This window comes from Takifugu flavidus, chromosome 21 (assembly GCF_003711565.1).
Source record: "Takifugu flavidus isolate HTHZ2018 chromosome 21, ASM371156v2, whole genome shotgun sequence".
Classification (NCBI taxonomy): domain Eukaryota; kingdom Metazoa; phylum Chordata; class Actinopteri; order Tetraodontiformes; family Tetraodontidae; genus Takifugu; species Takifugu flavidus.
This window is the reverse complement of record NC_079540.1, coordinates 311,399-328,533: the sequence shown is the minus strand read 5'-3', so window position 1 is coordinate 328,533 and position 17,135 is coordinate 311,399. Positions and strand designations below refer to the sequence as shown.

Sequence of the window (17,135 nt, the reverse complement as noted above, 5' to 3'; positions counted from 1 at the left end):
AAGGAAAAAACAACACATCAGTGAAGAAAAAAAGCATTCACCTCTGAATAATTACTTGCTTTCATTTTTTTTTTAGTACCGCAAAACCGTAGAATTTTGCAGAGTAAGTGATGTTGGTGAGATGGTCCATGTCTCTGAAATTCCACCTATATGTTTTTCCAGAGGGCAACAAAGCCATCCAGCCAAACTTATGAGTCATTCTCTTCTTCAGGTATGGAACCACACTGAAGCCTGTTGAAAACATTAAAATGGTAAAGTTAAGTATGTTGTTTTTGTCGCTGGTACATATTTGTAGAACAAAGTAGACTGTAATAACTCAGACATTTTTATTCATCCACCCCCAAAACTGACATTGCTTTTTTTTAAAAATACCATTTGAGTTTGTTAGGATGACATCTTTTGCTTTAAGAGAGGATGGCGTTGGATTATTGAAAGACAGGCGATGAAAGTCGACAGTATGGTCACAAACGGCGCCTGGAAAGCCCAAACTCCATTCAGCGCTCTGGGAGCAGTGACTGGGGTCGAGCAAACCACTCAGTGGGACAACTTTGTGGTCAATGGCTCCTGGAATAAATTGAGATGAAATACACAAGTATTACTTCTTCCGTGTTACTCTTTTTTTCTTCATGTGCATCAATGATCTACTTTAATGACTAAAAAGTAACTAATACTGAAACAAACTGAAGGGGCCATGCAAGATTTTTATCATGATGGATTAAAGGTTGCAGGTCTTGGTACCTGTGAGGGAGCCATCAGTGTCCACCAGCTGCACCTCATGCTCCCATCTGAAGCCAGCCTTGTTGGGTGAGTTGAAGTACTGGATATCCCCAAAGCGAACAGCCCAGCCACCGCACCGATCGATACAAGTCCCATCGATAGCAGCAACCCCAATGGCTGCACAAGAGCTACGGTTAAAATTGATGAACTTGGTTCCGAGGACACTCATCCCATCGTCTAAGGGTGCCTTGATTCCACGATGTGTACAGTAGTTTTCCCCCAGTCCAAGCTCATCTACGTGACCCACAATGGTGCAGTTGGATATGATTGCCTGTTCAAAGTTGCTTACGAAATTGTTCAAGATACGCTTGGCTTCAATGCCAGCTTTCTCATTGTTGACCATGATGAAGTTTATGAACTGCACAGCACCCACATTTACCCATTCAGCACCTTTCTCACAGTTCCAAGTAGTGAGAGAGTGGAAGGCAGCAGGCTCGGGGATTTGGGAACGGCAGCCTCCATTCTTCATCGGGTAATATTCTTGGAAGATCCAAAGGCCAAACCAACCTTGAGAGTGCACCGTGTTGTTGTAAAACTCACCCAGTGGAACCCTCTTCTGGCAGATATTGGGGTCATAGGATGGGCCATCGGGGTGTGTGTGCATACGGTACCAAAAACCGAAGTGGGTTCCTCCAGCTGCAGCATTGTGGCGAATAATGTTATTAGGATTGGTGACCCAATAGGCTGCAGGGGTGACGTCGTCGTTAAGGAGGCTTGTGCTTTGTTTGACAAACACAGCCAGGTTATACTGCAGGATGTTCTCAGTCTCAATGCCATCTTCAATGAAAAAGGCTCCACCCATTATGTCATAGATAATGTTGTGCTCCACCAGCAGCCGGTGGGTGTTGTGGATGGTTACAGCCCTGTTGAAGGTCTGATGAATAGCACAGCCTCTCACATAGGACTTATAGGTGACGTTTCCCATCAGATGCCAGTGGATGGGATAACGTCCCAGTCTAAATGCCTGTCCCGCATGGAAGACCTATGGTGCAAAACCACAAAGCCTTTAAAGTCAACTTTAATTTGTCTTGACATACCTTAACATATGGTGAAATAAGAGAAAATGCTATTTAAAAGGTCTGCTGTGAGATGTCAGAAAACCAAAAATGCTTAGTTGTGAAAGATAACGATCAATATTTTTGGAATCTTCACAAAATAAACACAATCAGTGATAAGCGTGAGCCTGGCACTGTTCCTATTAATAAAACTTTGACTCATCTTTTTTCAGAGCTTGAGGCAACCTTCTGGGCTACCAGAGCAGCTTGTTTGAGATTTTATCGTTAACATTTCCCTAACCTCGCTAACTCTATATTTGGACAAAACATTTCTCAAAAGAATTTTAAAACAATCACCTCAACATACTCCAGTCTGCCAATGGCAAGATTCTCATTTGGTCTGGGTGCATGGAACATGATGCATCCTCCAAACTGATCACTTCCAATTTCCTCTCCAAACCTTCCTTGGAAGCAGGTTTGGGTAGCAAACTCTCCTACAACACAGGGGCAAGAAAACGACTTTATGAGCAATTAAGAAGGATAAATGTGTAGTAAATAAGTAAATAAATTGCATTTTTGTGCTTTGCATTTTACATTTTTTTAAACCTTCTCATTTTGTTGTCTTAGATATAGTTCATTAAAGAAAAACAATATTGTTACTAGCCTAGGTTGAAATTCTTAGTTATATGATGCACATATTTTAACCTTTACAGCAGGAACATGACCATGGTTATGTAATCACTCAATTGTAATACCTGTGTTGAAGCCATCAGGACAGGCTTCAATCTCCTTATTCCACTCTTGGTTTTGAGATCCCCGCACTACGATGTTCCTGGTTAATAGACCCACCTCAGCCCTTGCCTCAAATATTGTACCGTCGGGAAGAGTGACGGACACTCCGAGGTGAGTGTACTTCAGTGGTTCGTTCAGGGTTACGGTCAAACCGTCCTGTGACACAGCAGTGATTTTTCTCACTTCATTCTCTCGCTGGCTGTGCCTAACAAGCACAAATAATACAGACTTTAGAAATATAAAATGATGCAGTTTCAGGAAAACAGAGGTGATGACTGAGAGCATTTATCAACAGGTGGTGTCAGCTTTTTAAACCATAAAAACGAATATTATTGTCACCACAGTACTCGGACACACTAAAGTCAACAATTATTGCCCCGCTGGGAACAGTAGTGCTCATTACAAAAAATCAGACTTTTTAATCATTTTTGGCATCTTTCACTTTAGAATGCAATTATGTAGAAACTAAATATCAAGCATTTTCATAGACAGCTCTGCTTAAAGTTGGATAATGAATGAGTTTATGCTGTGAGATTCTGTACCTGTGGCCGGTGGAAGCAACAACTATTTCCCCTCCAACTGGCCATGTCACGGCCTTCATCAGCCTTAGGGTGGCGGAACCATTGGTTGCTGTCTGAGAAAGGTGGGTCCAAGGAACAGGAACTGGAATACCTGGACAAACAGGTTATCAACAATGAATTACCCCTGAAGAGGTGCAGGTCCGGTGTCACTAATTACAACCTTTATAAAGGGCACGTAACTCAAATTACTGTCATTGGATGACACCAGACAGAACAATCAGGAATCTTTAGAAATGATTTTGGCAGGGACTTTTCTGTGTGTAGTTTGTATGTACACGTGGCATGTATATGGACATAGGTAAGCAGAGAACTCTAAATTGACCATTGCTACATGTCCAGTGGCCTTTGCTCGGCTCAATAGATAATTCATATAATGTGTCATCTCATTTATTAAGATATGTCCACATCTGTGTGTCCCTACCATGCAAGTCCAACACGCCTTCCCTGACTGCCAGTGTTTTGGTTCCATAAACAGGAAGCTCAGGCGAGCGCAGATTTCCGTGAAGTGTGATGATTGCTTTGTGCTGGAATGGTGCCCCTTCCTGGCCGATCTGAAGCCTTCCACCATCCGTAATTAAGATGTTCTCAGCCTGCAGCTCAATGTCAGCTTCATCAAATACTAATGTGCCTCCTGAACACAATAAAAGTGTGCACACAAGATCATGCAAGTGAAGTGAAATATGAAGTTCATCATAAAACTTATCTGTGTTGTATACAGTGTATACAGAATTTTTTGGCCACCAACTACACATCATCTGTTACATCTGACTTATTCTGATGTATCTGTCTTATTTCCTGTGCAGCTCAATCCAAACGTTTGTGTGCGATTAAATAGTTATATTTGTACCTTTAATAAGGAGCATTTTTAGCACTGGGGTACTGGTGTCAAGCAGGATTGTTTGGCCTTTAGTGATTACAGCAAAAGAGCCCTTCTCTGGTGGAGCTAGACCACCCCACGTGAACCTTGATGACCACACATCAATGTAGAAGAAATCTGCACTCTCCTAGAAATGACATTGAATACCAAATACACTGTTTTTATATGAATTCTGTCATATTTCGTTGTTATTGTGACCAAAGGGAAATTTGGCTCTTGTCTCACCATTTTGGCAATGCCTTGATCTCCAACGCTAACTCTGACTTTAGTTTCCTGAGACTGTCGCTGAGCATTTGTCACACAGACAATGTGTGTGATGTTAGTGGACTGAACGTCACACACAGACCCTGCGATGGTCACATTCACTTCATGCATGTTGGTGCTGTAAGATGAGAGTAAACAATTTAAGATGGGTAAAGTTGAAATTCTGGACAACAATATGCGAATGCAGACAATTATAGGGAGGAAAAATAACCTTTAAAAAAATATTCATGCCTGTTCCAGATAATGCATTATGGTAATATTTAACCTATAGTAACAGTACTTTTTGAAAAGCAAATATACACAAATATAACATCGCATTTGTTTATCGCAATGTTGAAGTTTGAAACTGTTGGTTTTTGGAAAAAAATATTTATTTGGACAAATAGTCCCACTGTAAGCAGGCACTCTCCAAAAGAAAATAAATACCGGTAGCTGGAAAATAAAATAAATAGCTGAACTGAACGGAAGCAGCTAACTGGGCCTTGACAGAAGTGGATGGTTCTGATTGCATGTTTTCAGGCAACTTTAGGCAAGACCATTGATGGGAGAAAATGTAATGTATTAAATTAAATTCGATGGAATAAAAAAATATATATCTAACACCCCTTTTTCTTGGTCCAGACATTTTAATAAGCCCTGAAGCTGCTCATGACACATTGAAGAAATGTATTACCATGTGGTATTAATGTTATGTGTATAATATACACACACACAAACACACACACACACACACACACACACACACATATATATATATATAAAAAAATATATACATATATAAATTATATATATATAATAGTTTACCCCATTTGGCACTTTAAAAAGGATAGATAGATAGATAGATAGATAGATAGATAGATAGATAGATAGATAGATAGATAGATAGATAGATAGATAGATAGATAGATAGATAGATAGATAGATAGATATAGATAGATAGATAGATAGATAGATAGATAGATAGATAGATAGATAGATAGATAGATAGATAGATAGATAGATAGATAGATAATCAACAGAGGAAACTGTGTTATAATAGCTGAGTGTGAAACACTGGGACATAATATGGGTGTGACTTTATTTACTGTACCTGAAACCAGAGCCAGTAATGGTGAGACTGGTGCCTCCAGCAGTGCCTCCTCTGCGTGGTGAAACCTCAGTAATTACTGGCGTTAGCTGAGATTTGTAGGTGAAGCCATTTGATATGTTGACACTTTTCAGCTTGTTGTTGACAACCACTGTGCAGCTCAATGTGTCCTGAGAGCCTAAGAATGAGAGAGAGAGAACCACGAGGAATCAAGATACTTCCTTACTTCCTTCCTTAGACATTTCCTCATCCATGACATGCCATTTGTTTCCCCTAACATTCATCATTTCTGTCTTAAAAACAAAGCAATACTGTATGCTTTTATTGCTTCATATTGGTAAAAAAAAATCTCTTTAAATAACATTTTGAGTTTTACTTTGTCAGAACTCATTGCAATGAATCTCTTTTTAACTGCAGAATCCTCAACTGCAGTACCTATTTTGTAATGAAGAGCATGTAATACTATGTTTAAGATCCATAACAAACATGGTGTACTTTTACTGCATCTGGGGATCTCGTGGTTCAAAATGATCACTCAAGACTAAAACACATTAAATCAGCACCTTTGTTCTTGTCTTACTTCAAAGGAGGTTTTTTTGTGTGGAATAAAATAAGGTAACTGTACCATTGTTGAAAGGAGACTGGCAGAACAGATGGGTCGATGAGGATGTATCTCTGTCAACTTCACACTCCTCGCCACAAATCATCACGCTGGAGTTGGATGGGTCAAACCCTGAACCTAGAACTGTCAGCAGGGCACCACCACCAAAACTACCTAAACAGCAGGAAAAAAAACCAAAAAAAAACCCCCAAATGGTCAAAATGGTCAACAAAACTTTAAGGTACTTAGAACTAATGCCACTTAAAGACAAATTTAGAGTTCTGTGTCTCTGCCTACCCTCATTAGGTTGCACGTGGGTCAGAGATAACTCATACGTGAACGTGACATCAGACTGGGCATGACCTTTGACCTTGTGATGCAGCATGACTTGATAGGTGCCCCCTGGGTTGTTTCCGGTCTTGCAAACGACCTGTGTGTCTGAGACCGTGGACACATTGCACGGCACGCCATTGATGGTGACGGAGATTTGCTGCAAATCTGTCTCAAACCCCAAACCTGTCAGAGTGACAACTGCACCACTTGACCCTGTGGGAAATAAATAGAGAGGAACTAATATAAGAGAAGAATATTTGCCTTTAAAATGTAACAAGTGATAAGTGAGTGGGAAAATAATGAGCTCTTTGGGAACATAATTACCTGTGGTAGGGCTGATGGAGCTTATGACAGGTGTTAGTGCTGCAGAGTAGTTAAAGGTGAGAGGAGGGTATTGCATTGAAAGCACCCAAATGTCAGCCGTCACTTGTCCCTCATCATGAGGAGGTGTCATGCAGTGAAGGGTACTTGGTGTCATGTTGTGAATCTCACAGGATTGACCTCCTATCAAAACAGTGGTGTTTCCTGGAACAAAACCATTGCCGGTGAAGGTAACAGAGGTTCCTCCTGCCAGACTGCCCACTAGAGGGCTGAGGGTAGCTTCAGGGAGGCTTCTCAGGGTGAGGTTTCCAGATGCAAGACCTTTACTTCTCACAATCACTTTGACTGGGTGGTCACCTGCAGGTAGAGCATCCACCCTGAGGGAAATATTGCTATCATTCACATTAGTGACCTGCAGCTCTGTGATGCCAGCCAGCACCACCACGTCATCCATGCGGCTGCCGAAACCTGAGCCAGAGATGATGACTATGGTGAGATCACTGATGTTGCTGGGGGAAATCATGGTGACTTCTGGAGTCGCAGAGGAAGAGTACATAAAGGCACAATTTGAATGGCAGGAACTTTGGACGTTGCCTACGTGGAAAATGGCATCGCCAGTGTGAGCCTGAGAGGGTGTTGTTTCACAGATGACTGAGGTGTAATTGGCTGACACAATGGAACACCATTCGCTGGCTACAGTCACATGTCCATGGGAGAAACCAGAACCCTTGATGTGGAGTCTTGTGTGGCCATTGGGACTTCCAACAGAAGGCACAAGTGAATCCACAACAGGCAGGACTACAAAACGGCGGCTGAGTTCATCAGTTATGGCTATGACCGCATTGCCAAGGTTGTTGATTCTGACAACTATTGCATGAGCAACACCAATGGGCAGCCTGTTGTCATAGCTGAGACGACACATGATGTCACTGTGAGTGCTGTTGATGACGTGACAAGGCTGATCTCCCACTTGCACCTACAAGAATCATAGACACATCTCAGTCCCAACAAGATAACATTATGCATACGTTCAGAAACAAACCAATATGTCATATTTAAATATGGTCAAGTATTAAATACTTAATAAATTAAAATTCAAAATCAGCATAAACAAAGGAAATAAAACCCTCCCGTCCAGAGGAATTTCTATAAAAATGTTAATCAGAGTAGAGAAACTACGGTATGTTTTTATTACTAAAATAAATGTAAAAATGAACATTTGCTGCTAACCTCAACAGCACAGGTCGTGTCACCAAAGCCAGTGCCCTGGATATGTATGATCTGGTGGTAAGAGCCCTGGTTGGGAGAGATATTGTGGACGGTTGGAGTGGAACAAGTGGAGGCAATGAGGGAAAGGGGGTCAGAAGTCCCGTTACTTTGCAGACACTGAGGCAAAGCAACACACTCTGAAGTGGCTCTGGAAACACGATGTGTTCCTAAAAGTGTGGGAAAATATTGAATATTGAAATTATTACATATACATTTTTAGAGCTTTACTGAAGAAAGTTATTTTTACATTCACCTGCTGTCCCATGTTTGGCCTCGATGCCCCCCACATGAACAACAATCCTGTTGCTCTTGTCCTCCCGAGGTTCGACTTTCACCACTCCCTGCATCACCTTGACATTATCATCATCTAGGTAGCCACTGCTGTAGTAATACACGCCAGGGATAGTAAAACGGTACGTGAAGGAACCTTGAAAACAGTAAAGAATAGTTTATCTTGATGCCCATCTGACTCATGATGAAAGGTGTGGCACAACTGGCTAAAAAGAAATAGTAAATCTCCCAAATGTATTTGGACGAAAGAGCTTTTAAAATTTTTTGTCATTTTAATATCTCTCACACTTCCAAATTTCTTTTCTCATAGTTGCAAAAATAGGTACAGTTGAACCGTAGACATTTGGCTCAAGTCTAAAAGGTTTTTCTTCTTTTTCTTGGCCACTAAATCCCTTTTGAGGGTCATGGGGAGGGTGCTGGAGAATATCCCAGCTACATATGGGTGAAGGCAGCCATTAGATGAGTTGCCAGCACCCTGCTAAAGGGTACCTCAGCAGAGCTCTGAAGGTCCTCTACGGACTGAGCTACCACCACCGTAAGAGGTGATTTTCCTAAGAAAGAACTAAAGACAAACCCATTAAGCTCATATTTAGTTCACTACTGTTTTGTTGTGTCTCACCTTTAGCAGTTTTAATGTCTCCACTGTTGAACGGCCCCCCTTGATAGGTGGTGCCACTTGGACTGGAGACACTGAAGACCCGGTATCCAATGTTCACCATGCTTGGAGCATCCCAAACCCACCGGACTTTTTCTCCAACCAATATTATCAGCGAGGAGGTGCTCCAAGCGTATCCCTGTCCGTGAACTGCGACAGTCACATCCGATATATCAGATTATGCTAAATACAATTATAAAATTAGATTTATTTTTTAAAAATATGAAAACGCATGGTGTTGAATACACTTGAATACACTCCCTTTGCAGCAGATTCCATTAAGATCATCTAAGCTATTGTACTCTAATGCCTGCTTAAATTTGGTTTAACACTGACACAAACCCATGTATAGAAGTGTACACCTACTGTGGTGTGATCCCTGGTTGGTGACAATATGGGTCCTCTCCTCTGCCTGCAAAATACACTGCAGCTCATTCTCTGAGGCTTCTTTGACTTCGCACTCGGCTTCTCCTGTCACACAGCAACACAAAATGCATGACATCATGTAGGAAATCTGAACCGATGCAGCATTATAGGGCAACTTTCTTTCTGTTTTAAAAAAACAGAAAATGGGACAAGTTTTCTGCTAGTTGGCTTAAAGGAAGGATCTCGGGGTTTGGGGTAGGTGAAAAGCCACACACATCAAAATCAACTTCTCTCACTAACCAAAGGAGACTTTGTTGTCAGCGATTCGGTTGCTGAAACCAGATCCAGAAACAGTGAGCCTGGTTCCTCCCATCAGGGATCCATACAGTGGAGAGATGCTATAGACTTCCAAGATGTATTCAATAGTGGCATTCACACCGTTGCTATAAGAAATAAAATAATTCATTTAAATTAAAAATAATAACATATGTGTTTTTATAACTGATTTTGATCAGTTCAGTGTGTCTTCAAACAAATCTGTGAATCGATGTTTATCACAGACTATTTAAAAAACTCAGGACAGGTCTTGAGCAATCTATGACATGAAACAAACCTTTGTACGTTTGAACCTTGTTACAAATCAACACTTAAGATCATGTCGAGCCTAAAAGGCGGTTCATGATAACGTCAACAATCTTTCAGGTGGTATGTCCACAAACACTGACAACATTCCAAATCACCGAGTGTGAAAAAGTCTTTTGCTGTAACTGTACCTTGTCTGGGGGTAGCCATTGTTTCCAACCTGTACAGACAGCTCATACAGGCCTGGCGGCAGCACAGGGAGTGCGCAGGTGACATTTGTTGGCGTCCACTGTAGTGTGACGCACTCCTTTGTTCCGACAAACACCACACTGTCGTTGGCTTGTCCTCCTAGGCCGGAACCCAGGATGGTGAGGACTCTATGTCCTACACAAAGATAACATTCATTTACTATTCAACAAGTTTTTCAAACGGGTGAAAAGTTAATTAGCACCTGTTATTTTTACAGTTCCCATTTGACATCTGTGAACTTAAGTGGATGCTTCGGTGTTGTTGGTGTAAGAACACTAGTCGACACATCCCTAACTACTGTAAGAGCCCAAAAAGGATAAACTGGCTCTTCAACATTTTAAACAGGGCTTCCACGTTCTTTAGGTAACCGAGACACATTACAAGCCCCAATACGAACATGCTGTCAATAATACTCCCTTAAACACCTGTAATTACCCTTATTCAATATGTTACTTTATGGGGCCATTTCACCAGTTACATACTCAGAGAGGCCATACCCTGTTGGATTTGGTAGCATGAGGGAGAAAACAGACTACAACAGATAATTACTAGTAGCAGTGTCATAAGATCAAATTCACTAATTCACTGTCCTAATTCTTTTGCTGATGCAAAACAGCAAAAACATGGACAGATAGGATTTCCATTGACATTTAATAAGACACCCATCCTCCAGTTTCTGGCCCAAACATAATTGAAGGAATCCTCCGACAATAATCTCACATTGCTGTAATGCTATTGGAATGAAAGGCCCAGCTCACCAGTAACAGTGGTAGTGGTTGGACTCAGGCCTGAGATCTGTGGTGTTAGACTAGCATTATAGGTGAAGGAGCTGCTGGCAGCCTGACTCAGGTTTGCTACCGTCACTGTAATGGTTTGTGATCCTGCTGTTCCCTGCATTTACAAGAATAGATTTATTAAATACATTTAAAATAACTAAATAGCAATACTGCTTTCCATCAGGTGCATTAACAAGAAGAGACGAGGGTCATGACTTCACAGATATATTATTAGGTAATCGTTATTTGAGTGGGCCTGACAGGTTTTTCCACACTTATTTCAGTCAGATCTACTGTGTGGTTAATTTTTAGGTCCCTTACATCTCTAAATAATAACAATATTAGCTAAATAAAGAGTAAAGCCATATTAACAGTCAGTACACTTACAGCTGGACTTCTGCAGCTTAATTCAGTGTCCGCAGCATGAACAACTTTGCACTCCTTACTGCCAATGATGACCGTGGCGTCTTCACTAAAGCCAAAACCTCTTAGTGTGAGCAGAGTCCCTCCTATTCAAAGAATAAAACAAACCGTAGTTATATTGTCTAGTAATATTAGTGTATTAGAATTCTGGCTGCTCTAATTCTGCTCCAGTGACATCTTACCTGCTATGCTTCCAGAGGATGGAGAGAAAGAGGTAATAATGAGCTGGTAGGTGAAATTGAGCTCATTTCCATCTGTGTAATGTGAATAACCCAAAGAAGGGAAGCTGACCATCACAGGGTAGGTACCAGCACTGGCACTGCCCAGTCTGCACACCTGAGTGGTATCTGAGTGGAAATCCATTTGAAGAAAGTCAGAAGAAAATCTTTCCGTAACATGATGAACACATTAGCAATTTGTTGTTAGATGCTCTTTGTTGAACTCCTTTCACTCACTGGTTATCTGCTCAACGTGGCACTTTGCATTTCCCACAACGACAGAGGCATTTTCGCTCATGAAGCCTGTCCCAGTAACAGTCAGAAGAGTTCCCAGCCCATTCGATCCTTTTTGTGGGGACATAAATAGCAATAGGTTACACCAATCCTTCATTAGATTGTGAGATTTCAGGACTTACGATTCTCTAAATGGTGGATTCTAAATGTTTTTGTTCATATTTTTCCAGTACTGTTTTTGTATGTAATGACTCAAGCTTGGTGCTCAAACTGTGACCTTCTATTGACTAAAATGATCAAATTGTTGTAGGACACCTTGAGTTGGGCTGATTCCTGTCACAACTGGTGTCCTCTCCTCAGACCATTCAAATCCACAGTCACCAGAGCAATGGGATGGGATTCCATTGATTAAAACCTCCACCTGCAAACAGCATCATGCGAGTGACATACAGCTTAATGTTATATGCCTTTAAAATTCATATCAATGTCTTCAGTTGCAGCCTGATGCAGTAATTACTCAACAAGTTAATTAGCCATAACCACGGGCTTCAGATAATGCTGAAAGTCAAAGACTCTGCCAGTGATGGCTGTACCTGTGGTTTAGATTCCCAGACACGCAGAAGATCACCTGCAATACTCCGCATCAACAGTCCTCCCTTTTTCTTCTCTTTTGCTGAAACAACTATGTTTGTCCCACCAAATACTGATGAGTCATTAACCTGTAATGAGAAGGAATTGTCTTTGTTGCTGACCTCGTTTGTGATCCTTCCTAAAACTAACTTTGCCTCATCACCATTCAGGCTTTCAAAGTTATAACTTGGTAATTCATCCATTTCTTGTGTGAAATCCACAACATTCGTGACTTTTTCTACTTTTTCTACCGGAAACAGGAAAATCCATAAGAGAGGAAGAGAAAAACTATACTTTCAATATCAGTACATATTACACAGCATGATCTGTCACTCGGTGGTACTGTCACTCTGATGATGAGAAGAGTATTCTGACCTGGATCAGAGGCTGGTCTCCAGGGTTTGTGAGCCATTCAACTCTCCATTTGGGTGAGCGGCAGGTTCCCTGCCACTGGACATTGAGCTGGCCCATCCCCTCAATTCCCTCAAGAGCGTACTTCAGGTCATTCTCATCTATGTCCACAGACAGCCCTGAGAAGAAGAGAAGGTTGGGTCAGACCCCTTCCTCTGACAGAAACCACCTCTTTATTGTCTATCGGAGCCCTACAGATATGCATATGATCCAACACAAGGGACTGGAATTCACCGTTCAACATTCAGTGTTGTAATTATAACATTAAATGTAAATAAATCAAACCCCATATCATTTCTTTACTGTAGAATTTAATCTTTTTATTTTTTGATTTATTTATTTTTTTAACCAATGATCTGTTTCCTGTGAGTTTCAGTAATCATATCAGCTTCTCCTTTTGGAAGTTTAATCACAAATCAATGTTCTCATCATTTTAATTGGCTGTAGTTCTACAGTGGTAATACTGAGAATTAAGTTAGATGTCAAACTGGAATAAGTTAAACCTTTCAAGTGAAATAATGTGCATCATTCCAGGATGATTAAAATTTATTATAGTAATAAGGCCATAGTATTTATGTTGTAACTACCTTGGGCTTGACCTCCAAAAATCTCCACATCAAAGGTTCCCTGCAGAGGAGGGGTGGCCCTGTGCAGGCGTGTGATATTGACAGTGGTCGCTCCTTCCATGTACTCAGCCATATCATCACTATTATTAAGCATCTAAAATGTAAATGGAAAATAAACAACTTTCATTATTTCATTAACAACCTGATAAATCACTAAAGAAAACTGCCTTTAGTGGTAGTTCCAGGTTAAGCTTTACAACTACAGTATTGAAGAATACTGGGTTTCTCCCTTGTAATCATAAAGAAATTAATTATAATCACTTCATTTAAAACTGAATCAGTTGACAACTGAGTAATTTTCTTTAGAAATCATTGCGCTAAATCTGTGAAATCTTGCTGTCAAATGGTACTATAAGCTGTCAGAAATGACTTCAGAAGAACTTTTATTTGTACCCAGTTTTAACAAGGTATTTGTGTTGATTTTACAAAACAAATATAAGGAAGCCATTGGCCGAGAACCATATGTATTCCGTTTTTATGCAACCATTAGTCACTGTTACGTTTTAGTAGAATAACCAGGCAGGGTGTTTTGAACTCAACACAACTGTAGGCATCATCAGCCGCCTTGGTCTTTAAAAGAAATGAAATCAGCATGTTGCACATGTGGTCTTACAAAACACTTCACCTGATTAAAGCACAAGAAAGAGGAGATATGTATGTTCTTATGTCCTACCTGCATGAAGCCAAGTTCCAGCAGCGGGAAACCGGAAGCACAGTCTGCTGGGATGGCTTTAATCTGGTAGGAAATCTGAGAATCATTCCACATGGATTTACTGACACTGAACTCCTCAAAGTAATGACCAGCGCTCTCGAAGGGTGGCGGTCTTCTCTTCTGTACAACAGCTGGAATGAGACAAAATTTAGGTTTGAACAGTTTGGCTGTTTCACATTAGGAAAAAAAACAAATTTAATTAAGCTGCTCAAACGTCACAATATAGAACAAATAATATAATATAATATGATTCCTTTTGAGGCTAAAACACAGCTGTAAACTGAAATGATCACATTGCATACCATTGACATCGTATGTGGTGGGATTCTGGCCAATGTAAATGACATCTACGTAAAAATCTGACTCAGAATCATCCTTGTACAGATAAATCTCTTGCAGGTTGTATGCGCTTCCGATGTGTTCCGCCTGCAGTGAACCTAGCATGTCCATGCACTTGTAACTCCACCTATTTATGCATAAACAATTAATATGTGGCAGTTTAGTTCAGAGTTTTGCAGTCACTTTCCAAATGTTTTAAATTTTTCTTACTTATTGCCCTTTGTGAACAGTGTGTTGATCTTTGCCGTCGCCTCACTGGCTATGCCTTGACTGTTCAAGTATCTGAATTTCAGTCCCACTTCATCTCTCAACATTCCTTTGTAAGCAAAGCAAAGCTACAAAAAAGGATTGGAAACACATTCATAAAAATGACATAACTGTGTGTTGTGAAAGATATGTTCACACATCCTTGCTTATTTTTCATTAGCCATGACAAAAGAGGGAGGCTGTGGGTTTTACCGTAGGATGTGCGTCCAGGGAAATTTCGCCATAACTGTTTCCAAATTCTTTGGTGTAAAGAACCTCGGCATTCATCAGTGACCATTGTCCACAGAAACTGCAGTTCTTCACTGCTGTTCCCGTCCTACCGTTGGTAAACTTGCAAGAATAAAGACATTTCCAAAAGCTTTATGTCATTGTCCGATGTTTCAACATTTCAGGACAGCTTGAATTCCACTTACCTGGGAAGTGTTTTCTTCCATATCGTTGTAATATGCCACTTGTGTCCCTTCCTCACTAAGGACCTCACTGGGGCACTCGCCTTTCATCATATCTTCCAGAGCCATCTGCACCTATTTACAAGGAATTCAAAATAAAACCCAAACACACTCGGTCTCAAATAGTTCATATCTGGCCTGTGAGGACAACAAACCTCGGCCTCTGTTGCATTGAAGGCGATGGGCTTCGTCGGAACCCCAGCCCACAGCAAAGTGAAGGTCGCTAGGTTGCCTCTACCCTTGGTAACCTCAGAAACAGTGACCCTGGTGCCAGAACTAAACACTTCAGATTTCAGAGGCTTGAAATCACCTGCAATTAAAAGATTAATATATATTATATTAAAAAGGCATCTACACATTAAATACAGATCCTATTTGAATTCTCCTAATAGGATGGTTTATAGTTGATGGTGTTGATTTACCCTTAATACCATCAATTTTTGTTTTTACTACATAAAATAATACATTTTAGAGACATTCTTTCCTTGGTTTTCCCATGTCTTTCTATTTTTTCCCACTGCACATTGTTTAAATACGACAAAAAAACTGCTGTGCGCTGTAATATTCGCAGCAACATTTTTGCAGCGTGCATGACAATGTTAGACACTGCTTCTCTAATCTGGTCGATCTCTGCGACGCCTGATGACAAGACTCACAAAGCCAGCAATGTACAGAGGATCATCACTGACCAAACATCCTGCCTTCACAACAATTAGAGACGAAGCTCCGACATGTAAAGTATTTTAAACCAAAGCCAATTGTAGACTTTGCTCAAACTAAGTATGATAGTTGCACAAGTTAGAGCCCATAAAGGGCAAAAAAAAAGAAATTCCTCTTTGATTCCTCACTGAGGTTTCTCTTTGAAAAGTAACAAGTGGAGACACCCTTTGTACCTCTGTCAGAACTGAATGTGACCGTGTAGTGAGATCCTTGACTGTCTTCCTCTTTTGTGACCTGGACCGTGTCAGGTTGAATCGACCAAAGGTCGTTCAACGCTGCCTCCACCACAGCTGCTGAGGCGCCGACTGGAATTGGACCTAAATGTACAGATTTTGAATAAATATGATGGTTTTACTGCAATTGCGGCGGATGAAAGCACATCTCATATATTCATTTACAGTAAACAGATTACCAGTCATTGCAGCTTCATATCCGAGGGTGTAGAAGGTACTGCTGCATAGCTGGCTGGAACAGTTGCTTTGAACAGTAACGGTCTGAACCTCTCTGACTATTACAGTGTTGTTGGGCCAAGATGTAAAGGTTATCACCTGGGTAAAGATGACAGTGAGCGAAGTAGATGTCATATATTCAGCAGGCAAGAATGTACATTATTTGCTGTTACTGCCTTCTGCCAACACAATATAATTTGAGTTGTTACATGTGTTACATTTTAAATCGTTTGTTCTGGGGTCAGGCTCAGGGTATCTGTCATATACCTGATCTTAAGAGACCCTGTATAAATAAAATTGAATTCTTGTGCATATAGAGGCAGTTATCTCCACCTAGGGAACACAGAAACACACCATGCTCCAATACACTAAAATGTCTTCAAACACATCTCCATGAAGGTGTGGTGTCAACAAAATACACATGTAATGAAGCATGTCTAAAAAGTTAGCAGCAACTTACGTATTCATCATCAAACACATCGTATTCGGCAATTATGTTCTGAACTTCATTGACAGCATCATCAGTCTGGGCTTCCGTGAAGGAGCTCTTCTCACGGAACAAGGCGACGTTGACGGACGCTGCACCCACAAACTCCTGATGGAGAATCTCCAGGTAGTAGCTCAAAAAAGAATTTTAAAAAATGACTTTAAAGAACAAACTTGAGGGGTTTCTGGAAACACAAATGACCTTAATTCCACATCATTCTTCAAAGTAATAATCTTAAACTTACTATTTTCCTCCCTTTAGAGCCATTAACTCAGACCTTTGTGATGGCATTGCAAAAATATTGGAGGTATAACGCGCCTGGTAGGCAATTTTCACCTGAAATTGTAAAATGTG

The 17,135-nt window shown here is 40.7% G+C and overlaps 1 protein-coding gene across 1 annotated transcript in view; it reads right to left on the bottom strand.

Moving 5' to 3' along the window:
- Positions 1–17,135, bottom strand: part of LOC130518055 (fibrocystin-L-like) — a 33,767-nt gene that overhangs the window by 10,375 nt on the left and 6,257 nt on the right. Inside the window, exons 18-54 of the mRNA XM_057020374.1 lie at positions 17,026–17,117; positions 16,755–16,914; positions 16,258–16,393; positions 16,019–16,162; positions 15,281–15,435; positions 15,090–15,200; positions 14,869–15,006; positions 14,620–14,744; positions 14,373–14,536; positions 14,032–14,201; positions 13,320–13,452; positions 12,697–12,851; positions 12,285–12,410; positions 12,007–12,112; positions 11,695–11,802; positions 11,422–11,586; positions 11,204–11,325; positions 10,799–10,931; positions 9,983–10,175; positions 9,510–9,652; positions 9,210–9,314; positions 8,808–8,993; positions 8,151–8,324; positions 7,859–8,064; positions 6,632–7,604; positions 6,272–6,520; positions 5,999–6,148; positions 5,377–5,551; positions 4,248–4,404; positions 3,993–4,149; positions 3,567–3,776; positions 3,107–3,236; positions 2,528–2,769; positions 2,130–2,266; positions 739–1,759; positions 373–564; positions 80–231 (exon numbers count right to left, since the gene is read on the bottom strand). Coding sequence (XP_056876354.1) covers positions 80–231; positions 373–564; positions 739–1,759; positions 2,130–2,266; positions 2,528–2,769; positions 3,107–3,236; positions 3,567–3,776; positions 3,993–4,149; positions 4,248–4,404; positions 5,377–5,551; positions 5,999–6,148; positions 6,272–6,520; positions 6,632–7,604; positions 7,859–8,064; positions 8,151–8,324; positions 8,808–8,993; positions 9,210–9,314; positions 9,510–9,652; positions 9,983–10,175; positions 10,799–10,931; positions 11,204–11,325; positions 11,422–11,586; positions 11,695–11,802; positions 12,007–12,112; positions 12,285–12,410; positions 12,697–12,851; positions 13,320–13,452; positions 14,032–14,201; positions 14,373–14,536; positions 14,620–14,744; positions 14,869–15,006; positions 15,090–15,200; positions 15,281–15,435; positions 16,019–16,162; positions 16,258–16,393; positions 16,755–16,914; positions 17,026–17,117 — 7,395 coding nt within the window. The remainder of the gene's footprint in view (positions 1–79; positions 232–372; positions 565–738; positions 1,760–2,129; positions 2,267–2,527; positions 2,770–3,106; positions 3,237–3,566; positions 3,777–3,992; positions 4,150–4,247; positions 4,405–5,376; positions 5,552–5,998; positions 6,149–6,271; positions 6,521–6,631; positions 7,605–7,858; positions 8,065–8,150; positions 8,325–8,807; positions 8,994–9,209; positions 9,315–9,509; positions 9,653–9,982; positions 10,176–10,798; positions 10,932–11,203; positions 11,326–11,421; positions 11,587–11,694; positions 11,803–12,006; positions 12,113–12,284; positions 12,411–12,696; positions 12,852–13,319; positions 13,453–14,031; positions 14,202–14,372; positions 14,537–14,619; positions 14,745–14,868; positions 15,007–15,089; positions 15,201–15,280; positions 15,436–16,018; positions 16,163–16,257; positions 16,394–16,754; positions 16,915–17,025; positions 17,118–17,135) is intronic.